Source organism: Lagenorhynchus albirostris, chromosome 10 (assembly GCF_949774975.1).
Source record: "Lagenorhynchus albirostris chromosome 10, mLagAlb1.1, whole genome shotgun sequence".
In the NCBI taxonomy this organism is placed as follows: domain Eukaryota; kingdom Metazoa; phylum Chordata; class Mammalia; order Artiodactyla; family Delphinidae; genus Lagenorhynchus; species Lagenorhynchus albirostris.
Window position 1 is genome coordinate 21,507,927 of NC_083104.1, and position 18,435 is coordinate 21,526,361.

The 18,435-nt window shown below is 43.2% G+C and overlaps 1 protein-coding gene and 1 non-coding gene across 5 annotated transcripts in view; one reads left to right on the top strand and one right to left on the bottom strand.

The window, feature by feature from the left end:
- The first annotated feature begins 1,101 nt into the window (after positions 1-1,101).
- Positions 1,102-18,435, top strand: part of EOGT (EGF domain specific O-linked N-acetylglucosamine transferase) — a 35,676-nt gene continuing 18,342 nt past the window's right edge. For 2 of the 4 annotated variants that reach the window (XR_009542722.1, XM_060161376.1), the window contains exons 1-9: positions 1,102-1,181; positions 2,819-2,874; positions 4,743-4,966; positions 6,378-6,478; positions 7,082-7,190; positions 9,239-9,333; positions 9,692-9,796; positions 13,806-13,912; positions 16,783-16,886. Coding sequence is in view for 3 of the 4 variants with exons in the window: in XM_060161376.1 (XP_060017359.1) it covers positions 4,757-4,966; positions 6,378-6,478; positions 7,082-7,190; positions 9,239-9,333; positions 9,692-9,796; positions 13,806-13,912; positions 16,783-16,886 (831 nt within the window). In the remaining variant the exon portion in view is untranslated. Of the gene's footprint in view, positions 1,182-2,613; positions 2,705-2,818; positions 2,875-4,742; positions 4,967-6,377; positions 6,479-7,081; positions 7,191-9,238; positions 9,334-9,691; positions 9,797-13,805; positions 13,913-16,782; positions 16,887-18,435 lie in introns of those variants that run through there. The other 2 variants (XM_060161377.1, XM_060161378.1) reach the window with 2 other exon arrangements.
- Positions 3,636-3,708, bottom strand: TRNAG-GCC (transfer RNA glycine (anticodon GCC)). The gene has a single exon. It is a non-coding gene; the product is annotated as a tRNA-Gly (tRNA).

Genomic DNA, 18,435 nt, shown 5'->3' on the forward strand with positions numbered 1-18,435 from the left:
GGTAAGGGGTGGCAAAGTACGAAATAATAGAACAGTACTCCTTTAGAGGCAGAGTCTTTTACATGAAGAGTAAACGAGTTAATACTGTACAGTGCTTTAGAATAATCCTTGGCACATATCAAGTACCGTGTGTTTTTGCATTGCTATTATTTGAAAGAAAACATCCAGATAATGTTAACTCATTTAGCAAGTTACTAATGGAACTTGTTCTCATAACGGTATCTGAAAAAATTATTTGAAGATTATGTAAGCCTTTGGTAACAAACTGTTGTATTTTCTTATGATCATAGTACTTAATGCGGGTGATTTTATGTGTCTGAGCGTAAGTTTATTTTGATGATACCAACTTTGATCAGTTAACGTTGAATCAATAATGCTCACCTTAACTGTGCTCTGTACTACGCAGCATACTATGAGAACCGAGGGCGCCAAGAGTAGAAGTATGGGAGATGGGCGTTCAAATAATTATGATAAAATAATTAAGCAATTGCAATTTAAATAATTATAAAATAATAAAACGATAAAAATACAACTCCACAAAGCGGCATTTGACCTTGGTGAGTTTTCGGATAGTTACGAAGAGAGGCAAGAGTATTACTACATAATATTCAAGGACTCCAAAGAATCCTCCATTCTCCGGTTGGCCACCGGAAAGTGCTGCCAACTACGGGCAGGCCCCACGTATGAAAGTGAGAGCGGCAACTTCGGCTCTAATTAAGAAAACAGTATAACTCCGCCTCAGTGCAACGCAATGAGAAGGAAGAAGGGAAGGAGAGTCAGGCTTTCTACCCAACCCGTCCCAGGGTCCTTTAAGGGCCTTATCCCTTCCTCCCAAGGAGGACAGTCCAGCCTGGCTCTCTGGCCCTGGCGGGAGAACGCAGGGAACCGCAGACGGTGCCCCTCGAGCCCGGTCCCTGCGGACCTGCCATCGGGACCCGCGCTCCCAGCCCCCGCCCGGCCCGCGTGGCCCGGCTTCTGCCCCGGCGGCCCCCGGCGCGGCGGGGGTCCGCCTCCCCGCGCAGGCCGGCCTAGGTGTCCCGGCGGCTCCCGGGCGCCCCCTGGCCCGGCTCCGGCGCCCGAGGTTTCCGGTGAGCTGCAGTCGCCGGTTATGACGACTCCCTCCTCCGGAGCAGCCGCCGCCGCCGCTGCCTTCTCCGCAGCCCCGGTTCGCCCGACTCCAGGTGGGACTCGCCCCGGGGTTCGCGGAGCCTTCACCCGTCCCCCTGTGTGCCGCGGCAGGCTGAGCGGCTCTTGGGGCCGGGCGCGCGGTGGGCGCTTCTGCCCGCTCCCTGCGCGGCTTCCCGGAGGGCTGGCGCCTCTCCACGGGTCCGCCTGCGCCTTCCCATCGCCCGCGGGCCGAAGAGGCGGACGTGGGGAAGGCGATCCTGACCCTCCCGACTCCGAGCGCTCGGTCTCTTCATGGCGCCTGCAGCGGCACACGGGACTCCGGGGGCCCTCCGGACGCGGGGAAGAATGCCGGCTCCCCGGCCGGCGCCCCCTTGACCGGGTTTCCCAGGCCGGGGCGGAGCCGCTCTCCAGGCCCCTCCCAGGCGCGCCAGGGACCGGGGGTGGGGAGTGCGGTGTTGGGTGTTGGGCGGTCCCCGGGGATCTCTGCGCCCCAAACCCCAGCGCAGCATCGAGGCCGCCGAAGAGCGCTTGCCGCTGACCACCCCCGCCCTGGTTTCACTGACGTTCTAGCAGACAGCTGGTGGACCTCACCTGGGCATCTCAGACAGGCCCTTTCTAACTTCCTGCCGTGGAAAACTTCTAGCATTTGTCGGGGCGAGCAGTTTTAGGAGTCCTTGTGGGTCTCAGATGCGTTTAACTTTTCACCCGTCCACTGCCTTCTTTAAACTTTTGCAAGCTCTGTCACAGAACATCACCCCCTCTCACCCGTTGTGTTCCTTATCAGTCTCGGGCTTTCATGTCTCATCATCTTTCAGGCTTCTCCCTTTTTCCTTTCCCCTTCTTAGGCCTGTGGAAACAGCTGTTTTGTGCTGAAGGAAAAAGTAGCTCAGCTGCTAAAGCTTCTATCTGCTGGGGAAGTGCGCCCTCCCATCCCTCAGGGGCTCTTGCAAGAGGACTCAACACCAGAAGGGCTCTGCCAGGCCCCGAGGTTGTGCTTTCAAGCACTAGCAGCCACTCCTAGTTCATGCAAGCGGGTGCATGCTCTCCGCAAAAGCCAGGTTTCTGATCTGAGTCTTTAGATTTTTCCCTTGACCTAAGCGTTACTCCTTCATGGATCAGTGGATTTAGTTATGGCTAGAGCTCAGTCCAGGACAATGGATTTGGATAACCAAAGGTCAAGACTTGGTCATAGCAGTGACCTATTTCCTGGAGGGATGAGCAAAGGATTGGCCATTCTGCCTGTTGAATCTGAAAGCTCAGATTTGTAGTAGAGCCTAGGGAGCAGTTTGATTCGGTGAGTCGGATTACTTTGGTGAGAACCAGGCAGATTGTTTTCTCCGAGGAATGTTTTATCTGCTGAGTGTCCTGTTGGCCTGTACCAGTTGGTGCCTGTAGAAAGTGGGTCATCTCCTTCCTGCTCGCTGTTAGAATCTGTTCTGTTAAGTTGCTGTCTTGAGGGTTATGACCTGCAACCTTGCTTTTAGCAGTATGTATTTGTTAAGGCCAGGAAAGGGCACCTGAGCCAGGCCTTCTGCTTAAGGCGTGTCTCACTACATGCCAGTCCCTCTGCTTACAGGTATATCTTGTTAAATTATCTTCTCTCTTAATATTTCCTTTAATTCAAAATATCATCTGGATGTGAAAGTCTATTTTAACATCCTTTTAAGGTAATATGTTTCATTTCTGACAGATTTTAGATATCTGAAACATCACAACAGCTTCTTGGTGGTTCTCAGGATTAAAGAGGTAAATATTTTCATTATAATTAGAGTCACTGTTGCTATTAATATGTATTTTTAAATTTTGTGAAATTGCTATCAACTCACGGTTGGATAGAAGTCCCAACTAAAAATATTAATTCAGGTGAGCTTTATGACAAATAACAGTATACTCCTTTTAGGGTTGCCTAAAAGAGCCACTGTATTTCCCACTCCAGAGGGGAAAGGGATTTCTTCTTGGTGTCCCAACTGTTTAGTTATGATTACTTGGCCTTGGGACTTGAGGCCTGATTGAACATAGCAGTCTATTACTAAAGGCTCCATCTTCATCGCCCATAGTCAGTGAAGACTGATTTTGAACGCTGGGTTTTCCAGTGTGCTCCAGTGACAGCAGACCCTGCTGGGGAGCTGCTCATGTGTACCAGGGCTCTATCATCTGGTGGGAAGACCACTTAAATAAAAATAGAGCAAAGAAACCACTAAAGTGAACCCAAAATGGCACGATTATTATCTGTGAAATATAAGTGAAATCTGGTCTAAGAGATTTAATCCTTCTAGGGTGAGTTAGAAATGCAGTAAGGTCCGTGACCATCATCTCTTTTCACAATACTAAGGCCGGGCAGGGAGAGTTTAAGGGCACAGCCCTGAGGCAGACTAAGAAAACTCACTCCTGGAGTTTTCTTAGTTTTAGTCTTAGTTGTTAATAACGTAGATGTTATTTTTTTTTAAATATTTGTTTATTTATTTATTTGGCTGTGCTGGGTCTTAGTCGCGGCATGTGAGATCTAGTTCCGTGACCAGGGATCGAACCTGGGCCCCCTGCATTGGCAGCACAGAGTCTTAGCCACTAGACCACCAGGGAAGTCCCCGTAGATGCTATTATACCCCCTAGAATGTAAGCTCCACGAGGGCTGAGGAGTTTAGTTTTCAACTGTACGTTCCTTGCTGCATCCTGGTACTTAGAAAAGTAGCATACTCTCACATACTGCAGTGATTGTTAGTTTTTATTCAGCAGGTACACACTTGCTTGGAACCACTGTACTTCCTTTCTTCTCTCTTCCTGGCATGTTTTCACTGCTTCTCATCTGGCAGGTCTCAGCTCAAACGTTACTTGGCAACCCCCACCCCATCCCATGTAGCTTTAAACATTTATTTACATAGCATTTAACGTGCCAGGTACATCTAGACACGTTACCAATATTTAACTTACAACAGCCCTACGGGGAAGGGTTATTCTGATTTCCATTTTACAGATGGAAATGCTGAGACACAGAAAGATTAAATAACTTGCTCAAGGTCAAACAGCTTAGGCTGCAGCCACACTCAAACCTCAGTGGACTAGCTTCAAAGTCTATATGCTTAACCAGCGTACTGTGTTGTGTATCACGTTACCTTACTTACTCAGACAGGGTCCTATCAAGGTCCTCCTCCCATCTTTGCAAATAAAGTTTTATTAGAGCACAGCCCCCCTTTCCTCTAGCATAGCTATGGCTGCTTTCCTGATAAAGGCCCTGTTGAGGAGTTGTCTCAAACACTGCCTGGCCTGCAAAGCCAAAAATATTTACTACCTGGCCCTTTCCAAAAAAAGTTTGCCAGCCCTCGGTTTATTTGACTCACAGCCTTTGTCATCATCTGAAGTTATTTATTTGATTGTTTATGTCTACTCCACTAGCTTGTAAGCTCCGTGAGAGCAGGGGTCCTTCCTGCTTTGTTCACCTCTGTATACCCAGCTCCCAACACAGTGCCTGGCAAATAACAAGTGCACAATCAATATTTGTAGAGTAAAGGAACATTATTCAGTGAAATAGCGAAGTTCACTGTGATTGTGCTTAGCCCTTGAGCCTTTGGCTTTGAAAGGATATGTCTTAATGAGGATGTTGTCAATTTGACCTTTAGGTTTGGAGGTTGCTATGTTCATGCTGCTTGTCTTTGGAGCATTGCTTCATGAAGTTCCCCTGAGTGGCCAAGACGAGGTTCCTCCCCAGGCTGATGGCATTCTGGGTGCCCCTCTGTTCAACTATGCCAGCCTCCGCCTGCCAGAAGAGCATATTCCCTTCTTTTTGCACAATAATAGGCATATTGCCATGGTCTGTAAGAAAGACTCGCATTGTCCTTATAAGGTAAATACTATTCTCTCCTTGTATATTTTTAAAAGGAAGCAATTTAGGCTGGTTCACTAGTTCCTCATTGTAACTTGAACCTGAAAGTAGACTTCAGTCTCTTGGTTGTAACTGTGGGTCAGTCAGTGTCTGTATTTCATCTAATGCTTCTTAGTGACTCAACTTTGCTAAGAATTATGTCCCACTCACAAAGGTGAGATTTTAAATCTAAATCACTAGTGAAATAAATAGGCAGCCTGTACTATTTGTACACTCTGTAAATGAAGTGAATTAGATTTGATGCAGAAAAGAACATCTAGTTAAAAGTAACTGGAGAATTTCACACCTCTCCTTAATCTGCACTTCAGAGGATCTCTCAGCACTTCATTTTGGTAATAACACCTCCACCTCTGTCTCCAAGTAATGAAGACTATTACTGCAGCCTTCCTTCTGTTGTAGTTGTTGGAAAGGTTTCAGACTGGAGCCCATTCAGACATCTCAGAGGCCTCAGAGATCAAAGCAGGGCATTGTGAGCCGTTTCCTTTCCCATGGTGCTGGTACAGGAAGCATGCGGAGAGGTAGGGCTGGGAATCAGATCAGGACTGCTCCTGGGGCCTCGCAGAACAGCATCCTAAGCTTCCTGGCCGGCAGCAGCTGCTGTATCCCGCAAGGGCTGCGGAGCTGTGACATCTTCCGGGATCTCTGCTGATCTCGACTGATGAGTAAAGCTGCTGATCCCTTCGGTTTAGTTGTGATTCTTCTGGTGGTAGAAATTCCAATTTTTGTGACTCTCTAGGGACTGATTTTAGGATCAGTTTCCTCACTGATTTCATTAAGCTACCTCAAGAAACTCCAATTCAGGGGAGGAGGTTAGGGGAGGGATGGAGTGGGAGGTTGGGGTCAGCAGATGTAAGCTTTTATATATAGAATGGATACATAAGGTCTTACTGTAGAGCAGAGAACTATATTCAGTATCCTATGGTAAATCATCATGGAAAAGAATAAATAAAAAAAAGGATGTGGGTATATATATATATATATATATATATATATGTATAATTGAATCACTTTGCTGTATGGCAGTAATTAATACAACATTGTAAATCAACTATATTTCATTTAAAAATTAATTAATTAATTAAGTTTTAAAAACGGCAATTCAAATGATCTGTGGTAGTCTAGCCAAAACCCAGATTTTTGGTGGGAGGACAGGCCTGGTGGGGGAGGGGTTGGTGATTAAGGATAATTGTTGTTAAGAAACTTGAGACTGCTTTTTTTAGAATTTACTTATTTCTATTACATGAATAAGTATTATAAAACATGAAGGTGAAAGTTCTATAAAAATTTGTTTTCCTCATGGAAAAAAATCTGAGTCCTCTCTAAATGTCAGAAGAAGGTAGACAAGTCTAAACATATACCTCTTATGTTCCAGAAACACTTAGAAAATTTAAAGTACTGCTGGGGTTATGAGAAATCCTGCAGACCAGAGTTCAGGTTTAGTTACCCTGTTTGCACCTACGTGGATATGGGATGGTAAGTTTCTGGATGGAATACCTCTTCCCCTGTACTTTGTCTACTTTCTCTGCAGTGTATGCTGAGGCTCTAAACCCCAGCTAGACTCTTTTGGTATTAGATAGTAATTCCTTTAGATATTAATTTGCTTACACAGTCATGAGTTCAACTTGACTGTCTCCCACGGGGACAGGAATAGCTCTCATTTCCTCTGCCAGAGAGAGAAAACAGTATGGATCACAGAAAATATTTTCCCCCAGCATATGCTAAGAAGATAAATGGATGGTTTCTCTTGGTTCTGGAGAAGAGAGTTAAGTATAGTCAGTATTTCCAACACACGCAAGGTTCACGGGGTAAAGAAAATACAGTAATTAACAGTTCATTGTCTTCAGTTCCAGATGATCCTAACTTCATACCTTTCCATTTTGTATTTTTATTATAAGGGAGTAAGTCTATAAATAACTTATTTTGCCTACATCATGTGGTGAGGGATAGATTTTTAGATTATGATAGTTTACTTAAAAAAAAATGACTGACTTCTAGCAATTTAACACTTAGAAAGAAAATTTAAGGTCCAGAAAAAGTAAAAAGATGAATATCACAGAATTTTTTGTTTTCTAACAGGACGGACACTCTTGAATCAGCCCAGGAAATATTCTGGAAGCAAGCTGACTTTGGGTATTCCGGAGAGCGGCTGCAGGAACTCCATGTGCTCTGCCAGCCGAAGGGAATGGTGGGTGTTTAACCCCTTCATAAACGACTGTGTTTATTCAGAAACACCCGTAGTATTTATTTATTCATTTATTTATTGAAGCATAGTTGATGTACAATATTATATAAGTTACAGATATACAATATAGTGATTCACATTCACACTTTTTTTTTTTTTTTTTTTTTGCGGTATGCGGGCCTCTCACTGCTGTGGCCTCTCCCGTTGCAGAGCATAGCCTCCCGACGCGCAGGCTCAGCGGCCATGGCTCACAGGCCCAGCCGCTCCGCGGCACATGGGATCTTCCCGGACCTGGGCACGAACCCGTGTCCCCTGCATCGGCAGACGGACTCTCAACCACTGTGCCACCAGGGAAGCCCACACAGTCACACTTTTAAAAGTTATATTCCATTTTTAGTTATTATAAAATATTGGCTATATTCCCTGTGTTGTACAAGATATCCTTATAGCTTATTTTATACGTAATAATTTGTATCTCTTAATCCCCTACACTCATAGTGGTTAGATCATAATATAAAGACAAGATAGATGGCACTATGAAAGGAATCCCTCCTTCTCTGGTCCAGTGGCATCGGTAATACCTGCCCTGCCTATCTGCTATACTGTTTGTGAGAATCAAGCCAGCAAACATACAGAAAAGCGTTTTGCAAGCTGCAAAGTGCTAACAAACACAGCATGGTGAGGGTGTATCACGTGTCCCAAACTACTTGCAAGGGCATTTATAAAGATGTAATTTATCAACCTATCTTCATTAGTATATGTTGGGGGGAATAATTCTAAACCCAGAAATATTTTAATTGCCTCAAACTATGACTATCTGATATGTTTGAAAGGAGGACATGGCTTTCAACTGCTTTCAAAACTGAATAGATGCTGTATAGTGCTTTTGGAGGGTGTCATGTGAAAGAACTTCAAGCGATTCTAGCAAGGTGGCTGAACCGGAAGATGGAGGCAAGGCATTAACCTGCACTGCTGAGGGGTGTCTTTAACAGACGACGTTTTACACTTTGTTTGGAGTTTAGCTGTTCATGTGGAAAGGGCAGGGGAGGGCCCCACCTCCACCTCACACACCTCTTCCAAGGCGGTTTGCAGAATGCTTTCCTCACCAAGATCTGCCTTGTTAGGTTTTGTGCTATGGGTATGACCCCTTACCAACTCCAGATTCCAAAACACCATTCAGGGACTTCCCTGGTGGCACAGTGGGTTAAGAATCCGCCTGCCAATACAGGGGACACGGGTTCAAACCCTGGTCTGGGAAGATCCCACATGCCACGGAGCAACTAAGCCCGTGCACCACAACTACTGAGCCTGCGCTGTAGAGCCCGCGAGCCACAACTACTCAAGTCTGTGCACCTAGAGCCCGTGCTCCTCAATGGAAGAGGCCACCGCAATGAGAAGCCTGCGCACTGCAACGAAGAGTAGCCCCTGCTCACCGCAACGAGAGAAAGCCTGCGCAGGAATGAAGACCCAATGCAGCCCAAAATAAAAATAAATAAATTTGTAAAAACAAACAAAAACTCCTTTACCTCAGTGAGTTAGAAAACATGGCTCTCGCGCTGCCGTGGAGACAGAGACTCTCACAGGTTTTAAGGTTTGCAGAAAGTACCTCTAATTCAAATTGGCAAACTGCCCTTCCTGCCTTGCATTTTAATGACTCTGACGGGTGCATTCTTCCTTGTTTCCTTTGGCTGGTCTTTGGAAGATGCTTTTTCACATAGCTGTGGGGTTAGTGAGGGTTCTGAGTGCATTATTTTTTTTCCAGGAGGGTGAAATGAACCACAAATACAGCTGCTGACTCTCTAAAGTTTGAAGGTGATAGAACATTTAAGGGTGCGTCGTAGTAACCTGAAAGTGTGCAAATTGGTAAAAGTATGCTTGGCCAGTGTCTGCCGGGGAAAACAGAAGTGGTCATCAGGAAGCACTTTTCATCACATCGTGTGGTTGGAACCTGAAGGCAACATGCTGTCAGCATGATGTCAAACAAGTCCGGTCTGTCCTGGAATTGTTAATAATCGCAGTTATTTTTTTCTTATTTCTCAACCTTGTTTCAGAATGACTCAAGTCTAGTGTGTTCCCGTTACCTTCAGTACTGCAGAGCGACCAATCTCTACCTTGATTTAAGAAACATCAAGAGAAACCACGACAGGTACTTCAGTGGGAGATGTTAAGATCTAAGGGAAATCCTGAAATATTTGCAGTTTCAGGATTTGCAAGCCTTGGATTTGCTTCCTAATAATATGGTGATGAGGTTGGGGAATGGGGGAGGGGATGAATGACCCACATTGGTCATAATGAGTTGATCATTATGAAACTGGGTGATGGGTACATTAGATTCCTTATACCATTTTGCTACTTTTTTGTATGTTTGAAATATTCTATTATAAAGAGTTAACTTCTAATGAAAAACTGATTTCAGAAATTGGCAAACCACTTTAGTTACAACCCACGTGTCAGAGTCATGAAAAAATTTTCCAAGCTCAACTTAATTTTTCGTTGTACACCAGATTTAAGGAAGATTTTTTCCAGAGCGGGGAAATTGGAGGACACTGTAAACTTGACATTCGTATGTTGATGTCTCAAGGCCAGCGCAAAAGCCCTTTGCAGTCTTGGTAAGATTTTTTTTTTGGAAAATATGTTTCTGAAATATTTGTCTTTATTATTGGTACTTGCAGATTTTGGTAGGGATTCTCACATGGAAAATGTTACTCTATTTGTAGATAATTTTGGCCTGAGCTTCTGGGGAGTGGTGGCTACAGAGTGAATCATCAGTTGTATCAGAATTAAATATATATTTATAAAATATTCGGAAGTATGAGGTAGTACTTACTGTTTGCTAATGAAAGAAAAAAGTTCAAAACTGAATTTTTTTAACTCATAATTTCTGCATCTGTTTTGGGGAACATTTATTAAAAATATACATTTATTGAAGTACATACCAAGCATATAGAGAAATATACAGTTTGGATTATAAAAAAGTGAACCCACTTGAGTAACTCTTACCTGGGTCAAAAATAGACCATCATCCACCCAGACTCCCTTCCAGACACAACCTCCATCCTCCTTTCCAAAGGTAAATACTACCCTGACTTTAAGCACCTTTGAGAAGCTTTTTGAACTTTATGTAAAGATTGGAGAACACATTTTGATTTAAAACATTTTGAATACTAAACTAGTTCTGTCAAGAAATTTACCATCTTTAGATATTAAAGAGTTAGGGTACTTTAAAAGCTTTTTATTTTAAGATAACTTGAGATTTGTGGACATTTAAAAATAGTTTAAAGATGGTACAAGAAGTTTAAAAATAGTACAAGGAGTTTCCATTGTACCCTTACCCCAGCTTCCTCTAATGATAACATCTTACATAACCATAGCACAATGATGCAAACCAGGAAATTGACATTGGTACAATATTATTAACTAAACACATTTGGATTTCATCAATTGTTACATGCATTCTTTATTTTTTAGGGGGATGTATAGCTCTATAAAATTTATATCATATGCTTAGGTACATGTAACCACTATTACAATCATGCTACAGAACTGTTCTGTCATCCTAGAAATTGTCATGCTCCCCTTTACAGTCACACAGGACACTCATATAATGTTCATTTTTTTCTTTTTATTGAGGTATTGTTGATATACAATATTATATAAGTTTCAGGTATGTAACATAGGGATTCACAGTTTTTAAAGGTTATACTCCATTCATAGGTACTATAAAATATTGGCTGTATTCCCTCTGTTGTACAATATATCCTTGTAGCTTATTTATTTTATACCTAATTGTTTGAACCTCTTAGGCTGTATTCCCTCTGTTGTACAATATGTCCTTGTAGCTTATTTATTTTATACCTAATTGTTTGAACCTCTTAATCCCCTACCCTTGTCTTGCCCCTCCGCAATTCCCTCTCCCCATTGGTAACTGCTGCACCAGTTTACGTTCCCGGCAACGGTGTATGAGGGTTCCCTTTGCACCACATCCTTGCCAACATTTGTTATTTGTGTTTTTTTGGTGATAGCTATTCTGACAGGTGTGGTTTTGATTTGCATTTCCCTAATGATTAGCGATGTTGAGCATCTTTTCATGTGTCTGTTGGCTCTCTGCATGTCTTCTTTGGAAAAATGTCTACTCAGTTCTTTTGCCCATCTTTTAATGGAGTTGTTTGTTTTTTTGATGTTGAATTATATGAGCTCTTTACATATTTTGGATATTAACCTCTTATCTGTCATATCATTTGCAAATATAGTCTCCCATTCTGTAGGTTGTCTTTTCATTTCGTCAACTGTTTCCTTTTCTTACAACTACTTTTAAGTTTACTTAGGTCCTGGGACTTCCCTTGTAGTCCAGTAGTTAAGACTCCATGCTTCCACTGCAGGGAACACGGGTTTGATTCCTGGTCAGGGAACTAAGTTCCCACATGCCGCACCACTTGGAGTGGCCAAAAAAAAAAAAAAAGTTTACTTAGGTCCTATTTGTTTATTTTTGCTTTTATTTCCTTTGCTTTAGGAAACAGATCAAAAAAAATATTGCTATGATTTATGTCAAAGAGAGTTCATTTTTGAGGTCAAACATTCATGCTAGGACTTCCCTGGTGGTGCAGTGGTTGGGAGTCTGCCTGCCGATGCAGGGGACACGGGTTCGTGCCCTGGTCCGGGAAGATCCCACATGCCGCGGAGCGGCTGGGCCCGTGAGCCATGGCCGCTGAGCCTGCGCGTCCGGAGCCTGTGCTCCGCAACGGGAGAGGCCACAGCAGTGAGAGGCCTGCGTACTGCAAAAAACAAAACAAAACAAAAACAAACAAAACAAAACAAAACAAAAACATTCATGCTAAGTAAACCATTCAAGATAACAGTCTATCATTTTACTCTCTGCAAAGCAGGATCTTACTTGACTTAACAGACTTTTGCAGTAGGAGTTCCTGTTTTCTCGTGGGCATTTTGATTCCTAGCACACTTTGATATCTGAGATCCAAAATAAATGTTTGATATTTGCTTCCCGCTACCTTTTGATATCATGATAGTTCCCTAGGGTGTATTTGTATTAGTTATTGCTGTATAATAAATTACTCAGACATTTAGCAGCTTAAAATGATAAACATTTATTATCTCATGAAGTTTCTGATAGCCAGGATTTGGAGGCAGCTTAGCTGGGTGGCTCTGGCCAGGGTCTCCGAGGAGGCTGCAGTCAAGCTGTTGACCAGGGCTGTGGCCCTCTCTAGGCTCAGTTGGGCCTGCAGAATCTGCTTCCTAAGCTCGCATGTCATCTGTGGGTTTTCTTGTCTGGCTGTTGGCCAGAGGTGTCATTTCTTTACCATATGCGCCTCTCCGTAGGGCTACTGACAGCATGGCAGCCAGCTTCCCCAAGAGCATGTTGTCTGAGAAAGAGAGAGAGCGAGAGGGAGAAAGAGAGAGAGAGAGAGAGCACAAGCATGTCCCAAGATGGAGGCCTCGATCTTTGTATATCCTAATCTAGGAAGTGACCACCATCACTTCTGCCATATTCTGCTCATTAGAAGTGAATCACTAGGGCTGCCCTGGTGGCACAGTGGTTAAGAATCCGCCTGCCAATACAGGGGACATGGGTTCAAGCCCTGGTCTGGGAAGATGCCACATGCCGCGGAGCAACTAAGCCCGTGCGCCGCAACTACTGAGCCTGCACTCTAGAGTTCGCGAGCCACAACTACTGAGCCCACGAGCCACGACTACTGAAGCCTGCGTGTGTAGAGCCTGTGCTCTGCAACAAGAGAAGCCACCACAATGAGAAGCCTGTGCACCGCAACAGAGAGTAGCCCCCACTTGCCACAACTAGAGAAAGCCCGTGAGCAGCAGCAACAAAGACCCAGTGCAGCCAAAAATAAATAAATTAAAAAAAAAAAAAAAGAAGTGAATCACTAAGTCCAACTCACCCTCCAGGGGAGGATATTCATCTCTACCTCCTGAAGGAAGAAGTATCACAGAATTTGTGGACCTGATTTTGAAGCCACTACAATAAATATTTCAGCATTATGTGTGTTTTAAAAGGCTCTATTTGATATTTGTCTTACCTTAGACATGGTCTCAAAGATGAAGAGTTACAGCAATCTTTAGGTTAACTTGTGATTGTCTTCTTTTGTATGAAAGAAAATTGTACCAAGTGGCTTCCAAAGTTGTTTTCCGAGAAACAGACTTTCCTTTCCTCTGGGAAGCCTAGCTGTCTGCTGTTTTTTTCTAGGCACTTGGTAATTCTAGGAATGCCATGTTTCTCAGAATCCAAGCAAGTTCTCTGGGTCAGTGTTACTTCTGAGCCTCGTCAGACTGCAAGAAACCTTTTAAAATCTTCCCACTTTACTGGTAGAGTTTTTTCGTCAACTCTGTGTAAATTTTTTCTTTGTCAGCAAAGTTCCCAGTTGGTCTTGCACATTAGGCTGAAATTTAAAATCGTTTTTGCTTTTAGTCTCAACATTAAGATTGATATCAAGTTGCATAAATGTTAGTAAGTTTGAGAAGTTCCACATGTCTTTATAAGAGTGTTTTCTAGAAATAAAATCTGCTTAATGAAAAGATCCTAAGTTACAAGGTTTCAGTAGGATGTCCAGGAGGATCCCTTTGAAAGTATCTCTTGATTCTTAATTCCAGGTTTGCCGAGCTACAAAGCTATACTCAGCTCAACTTCAGACCAGTAGAAGATGCTAAGTGTGACATTGTTATTGAGAAACCAACCTACTTCATGAAATTAGATGCAGGTGAGAAGTTAATTTGTCTGTTATTTATTTATTGGTTAATGTGGTTTTGTTCCTTTTTTTGATATATATATTCCTGTAATTCGGGGGCAAGCAATGTGACATTAAACAATAGATTTGCTTTTTGCTTTCTTCTTGTGAAGAAGTGAACTAATTTGAACTTCCCACTGTTTTATATTTTTGGCATGCTAGAAGAAACTTTCACATTGATATCAAATGACTCAATCAAAATCAAAAGATGAGAGGAGAAAGACTGGGTACCCCTTTTGTAACTACATTTACCTCATGTGGTTTCTTTAATCGCTTGATTTAGCTGGTGCTTCAGTAGAACTCTTTAAAAATTAAAAGCCATGTATATAGTGCAGGTGGGAAAGGAAGGCCCATGACATCTTCTGGCAAACTTTCTGGTATCATCTCCATGACTAAAGTTAACTTAAAATTCTTTTGGAAGTTAGCTCTGCCATATATTCTTTTTTTTTTTTTTTTGCGGTACGCGGGCCTCTCACTGCTGTGGCCTCTCCCGTTGTGGAGCACAGGCTCCAGACGCGCAGGCTCAGCGACCATGGCTCACGGGCCCAGCCGCTCCGCGGCATGTGGGATCTTCCTGGACCGGGGCACGAACCCGTGTCCCCTGCATCGGCAGGCAGACTCTCAACCACTGCGCCACCAGAGAAGCCCTGCCATATATTCTTGAACAAAAAGTTAAAATTATTTTCCTATTTAAGGTTATAGCTTCTAATTCTCCACATGCAAGCACAGCTTATGCTTTGTGAACTCATTGCCCTCGAGGGGAGCAACACAAATCGTACTCCGTTATCTCTCTCATTACAAGAGATGGAGGTTTCTATGCCACAGCACATCCAAATTCATGAGAGGCTGGGCTCAAGGTGAAATATAGAGAGCCGCCTGTCACAAATATTTCAGAATTCCTTTAATTTATTGATCATATTTTGAATGTGCTCTGCCTTCTGAAGTCCTAAGTGATATATTACAAGCTATGAGGTTCAGAAATCAGACGAGTTTAGGTTTCGGAAATGAGAGCAGGTAAAACTGCTGTGTTCAAGGTCCTGACTCATGTTTAAAATATGCAGATTCAAATGGGGCAAAGAAAACACTGATCTGCCTGAAAACGGGTTGGACACGTGCGAACAGTTAAATTTACGTAGCTACTTATGCAATAAAGGATGTAAAGTAGGAACACTAGGCCAGGGTAGACATGTGTCATTTCTTTCCTATATTCATAACTCTGCCTTTTTCTTCTACCTTATGCTGTCATGCAGCGTTCCTTTTCATATTAACTCTTACCTTGAGAGAATGAGTATTCCACAGAACAAGACTCATTTGGGGCCCATTTCTTGAGGACAGAGCCTGTGTTTTCTCCCTCTTTTATAAATCCTCCTGGTACCAAGTGCTATCTTGTGCATTCAGCATCCCTCAATAAATGTTATAAACTTGCTGAACGATTCATGAGACAGCTAACGTGTGCTGTGTGCTAACCTGGGAAAAGGGGATGGGTTGCCGTAGAACTTTCTTTTTCTTATTTATTTGAAAATACGCTCTTTGGCAAGATTTTTCTGGGTGAAAGAGAAAAGTCCCTCTAAACATTCATCTAAGATACCAGTCTACAAAGAATGGAGTATTATTTTCCTTTTTCTTGTCTTTGTTGAGATATAATTGACGTCCAGCACTTTATACGTTAAAGGTGTGTAGCATAGTGGCCTGACTTTCATAAATGGAGTCCTTTTTCCTCTTATTTTCTGACACACAACGTTATTATTCGCTCTAGGAATGAAGTCAGAATATTTTATGATTTTTGCTTTTGAGAGTCACTGTTTTTCTTTTAATCAACATTTTCCCTTCCTTAAAGTGCATATTTTAAATGTTAGCTCTTGGAATTTTATCCCATTTAGATTTGTACATTTCCAGGTTGAATACTGGGTCCTCCATACCTAAGTGGAGAGAGAAAGAGAAAGGGGAGAGAGAGAGGGCAGAAGACAGAGAGAGAGAGAGAGGAGAGAGGGAGAGAGAGAGAGAGAGAGAGAGAGAGATTGAGAAAATGTTCAGTTTCTTGTGAATGCTGGACTTAGGAACTTAAAAATAGCATCACTGCCCTCCCCTTTCCTCTGACCCAGCAGGATCCAGCTGGTCTTCACTAAGTTTTCACTTTGTGCCAGGCGCTGGGCTGGGTACTTTAGGTTCATTACCTAAAAGCTAGCACCTAAGTATATTGATTTCCTATTTCAGGTAGGAAAGCTCAAGCTTTGGAATTTACAAACTTGCCTGAGTACTTGCTCATAATTCGACTCAGTTCTTCTAACTCCGGAGTTTATGCTCTTTTAATTAGGACATGAGACATTCAGCTCTTTTCAATGATAGTTGGTTAATGTTTTCCCAAGAAGCAATATAAGTAGTGATTAAATAGGAGAAAAAGAGACAGGAATGAAAAATGCCAAAATGCTAATAGTGCCATCATTGTCAATACTTCCATGATGACCAGGTGTCAATTGACTTAAAAACACTAAATGATCATAAACATTGTGATTAGTCTTCACGGTTCTATAGTTCTACCCCATATTGAGTTAAATAGGCTTCTGTTATTTTGTCTGGGAACGTAATGATCATTTGTTTCTTAGTGTATAGGGAAACTTTATTCCTGATTTCCAATTTGAAAGTGAATTTTTGAACACAGTCAATCTTTCAACTGAGAACTACCTGTGTACTGATCATTTTAGGTTTGGAAAAAGTCTTAATTTTCCCCCCACCGGTTTCAGCTACAAGTCTATCATGCTATAAGTAGATGGGGTAGAATAAAAATTGTGTAATCGTTTGTTCTCTGGGGTTAATTAACATGGATTTCTTTTTTCCAATCCCAGGTGTTAACATGTATCACCACTTCTGTGATTTCATCAATCTTTATATTACTCAGCACATTAATAATTCCTTCAGCACAGATGTGCACGTTGTGATGTGGGACACGGTAAGTAAAAACAGGCTCCCTGCTTCAGCGCTGTCTTTGCCTTGCTTAATACCTGCGTGACTCTGATCTTGTGTAGTGGAATTTTCTAAGACACACACATTTACATATACTCATGTACAGACATCCATCCATGCGTGTGCAGTTGTGTGTGAACGCCTCTGTGTGGCTGAATTTACATGGAAGTATAATATATGGGCAGATTCAGGTGTATGCATATACCTTTATTCCTGGAATTTTAGAATGTTGTAGAAGATTTCTTTCCCCCTTTGGGCAGGTGGAGCTCAAGTTTCCTCTGAGATGGGCATAAAAGACTGTCATTCACTTAACCTCCGTGACTCCCCACATGACCCGTGAGAGGAGAGCTTGCCTCTGTTTACAGTTTGGCCTCTTGTAATTACCATCCGTTTTGCTTCATTGCAGCTTCCTTGTTAGTTCCTGCTTTATGCCAGGTTGTGCCATGTGTATCTGCACATAAATACACATGTTGAATCCCCCCTGCTGTGGGCTTATTTGTTTTTAGTCTTTATGGCAGTCTTTTCTTCCTTCCTCTCTTTCTTTGCCTGCCTTTCCCCTGCTTTTCCCCATAGGTGGCCCCTCCATCGTCCCAGGTAACCTCGGGGAGTTGCCCCAGTGCTCTCACCTGTGAAATGGGATTATTACAGTGTCATTTTGAGGATGAAGCATACCGTGTGCGAACAGTCACAATGCCTGGTCCACAGCACATGGGCTCTGAATGTGAACCATGACAGCGACAGTGGGCAGGAGAACACGTGGTGTATAGTGTACACGAAAAAGGCTGCCTAACCTGGGCAGTGAGAACACCCACGGAGAACTCATCTCAGGGTCAGCCAGACATTCCAACACCCAGGGCACTTATAGGCCCCCTTCTTGTCCTGAGTCTGTTTGGAAGGCTAGTGCACGGGAACCATGGCTTGCTGGCAGGGCAGCATCAGGCATTGCTTCCGCAGAGTCCTAGCAGCCCACATAGCACAGTTCAGATGCAAGGAGACGGGATCCACCTGGGGCAGGTATAGATCCCATGGGGGCCAATATCTTCTGGAACAACTGCGTTGGCCAAGCCCCCAGGATCCTGAGAGACACAACCAGTTACAGGAGTCCTTGTACTCTTTCCCAGTCCACATGCAATGGAACCATCGGGTGTCTTTTAGAATTATAAACAGTGCTACCTAGAGCATAGGGGAGACGTACTGTCTTGTTTCCAGAGAGCAGAGCTAGAGCATTAACTGAACGTCAGGTTCTTGTGCAGAAGGGCAACTGATTTTGCTAATGCTTGTTTTGCTGATAGGAGGCTGGTAGCGGAGCTGTATGGAGAGGTTTTCATGACCGTGGCTCCCTAGGCGGGTAGTAGTTTGACTTCATGTCTGATTGATGGGAACGGGTTCTGATATTCCTGGCATGCTAACGCTCCCTTGTAGTCTCCTTCTTTGTACGGATTTGCGTTTCCCTCTTGTGTTCCAGTTTTGCTGCCACCTCAGTTCCATTTCTTGGCAATGTTTCAGGGAGCAAAGGGATCAGGAGTTCCTTTCCT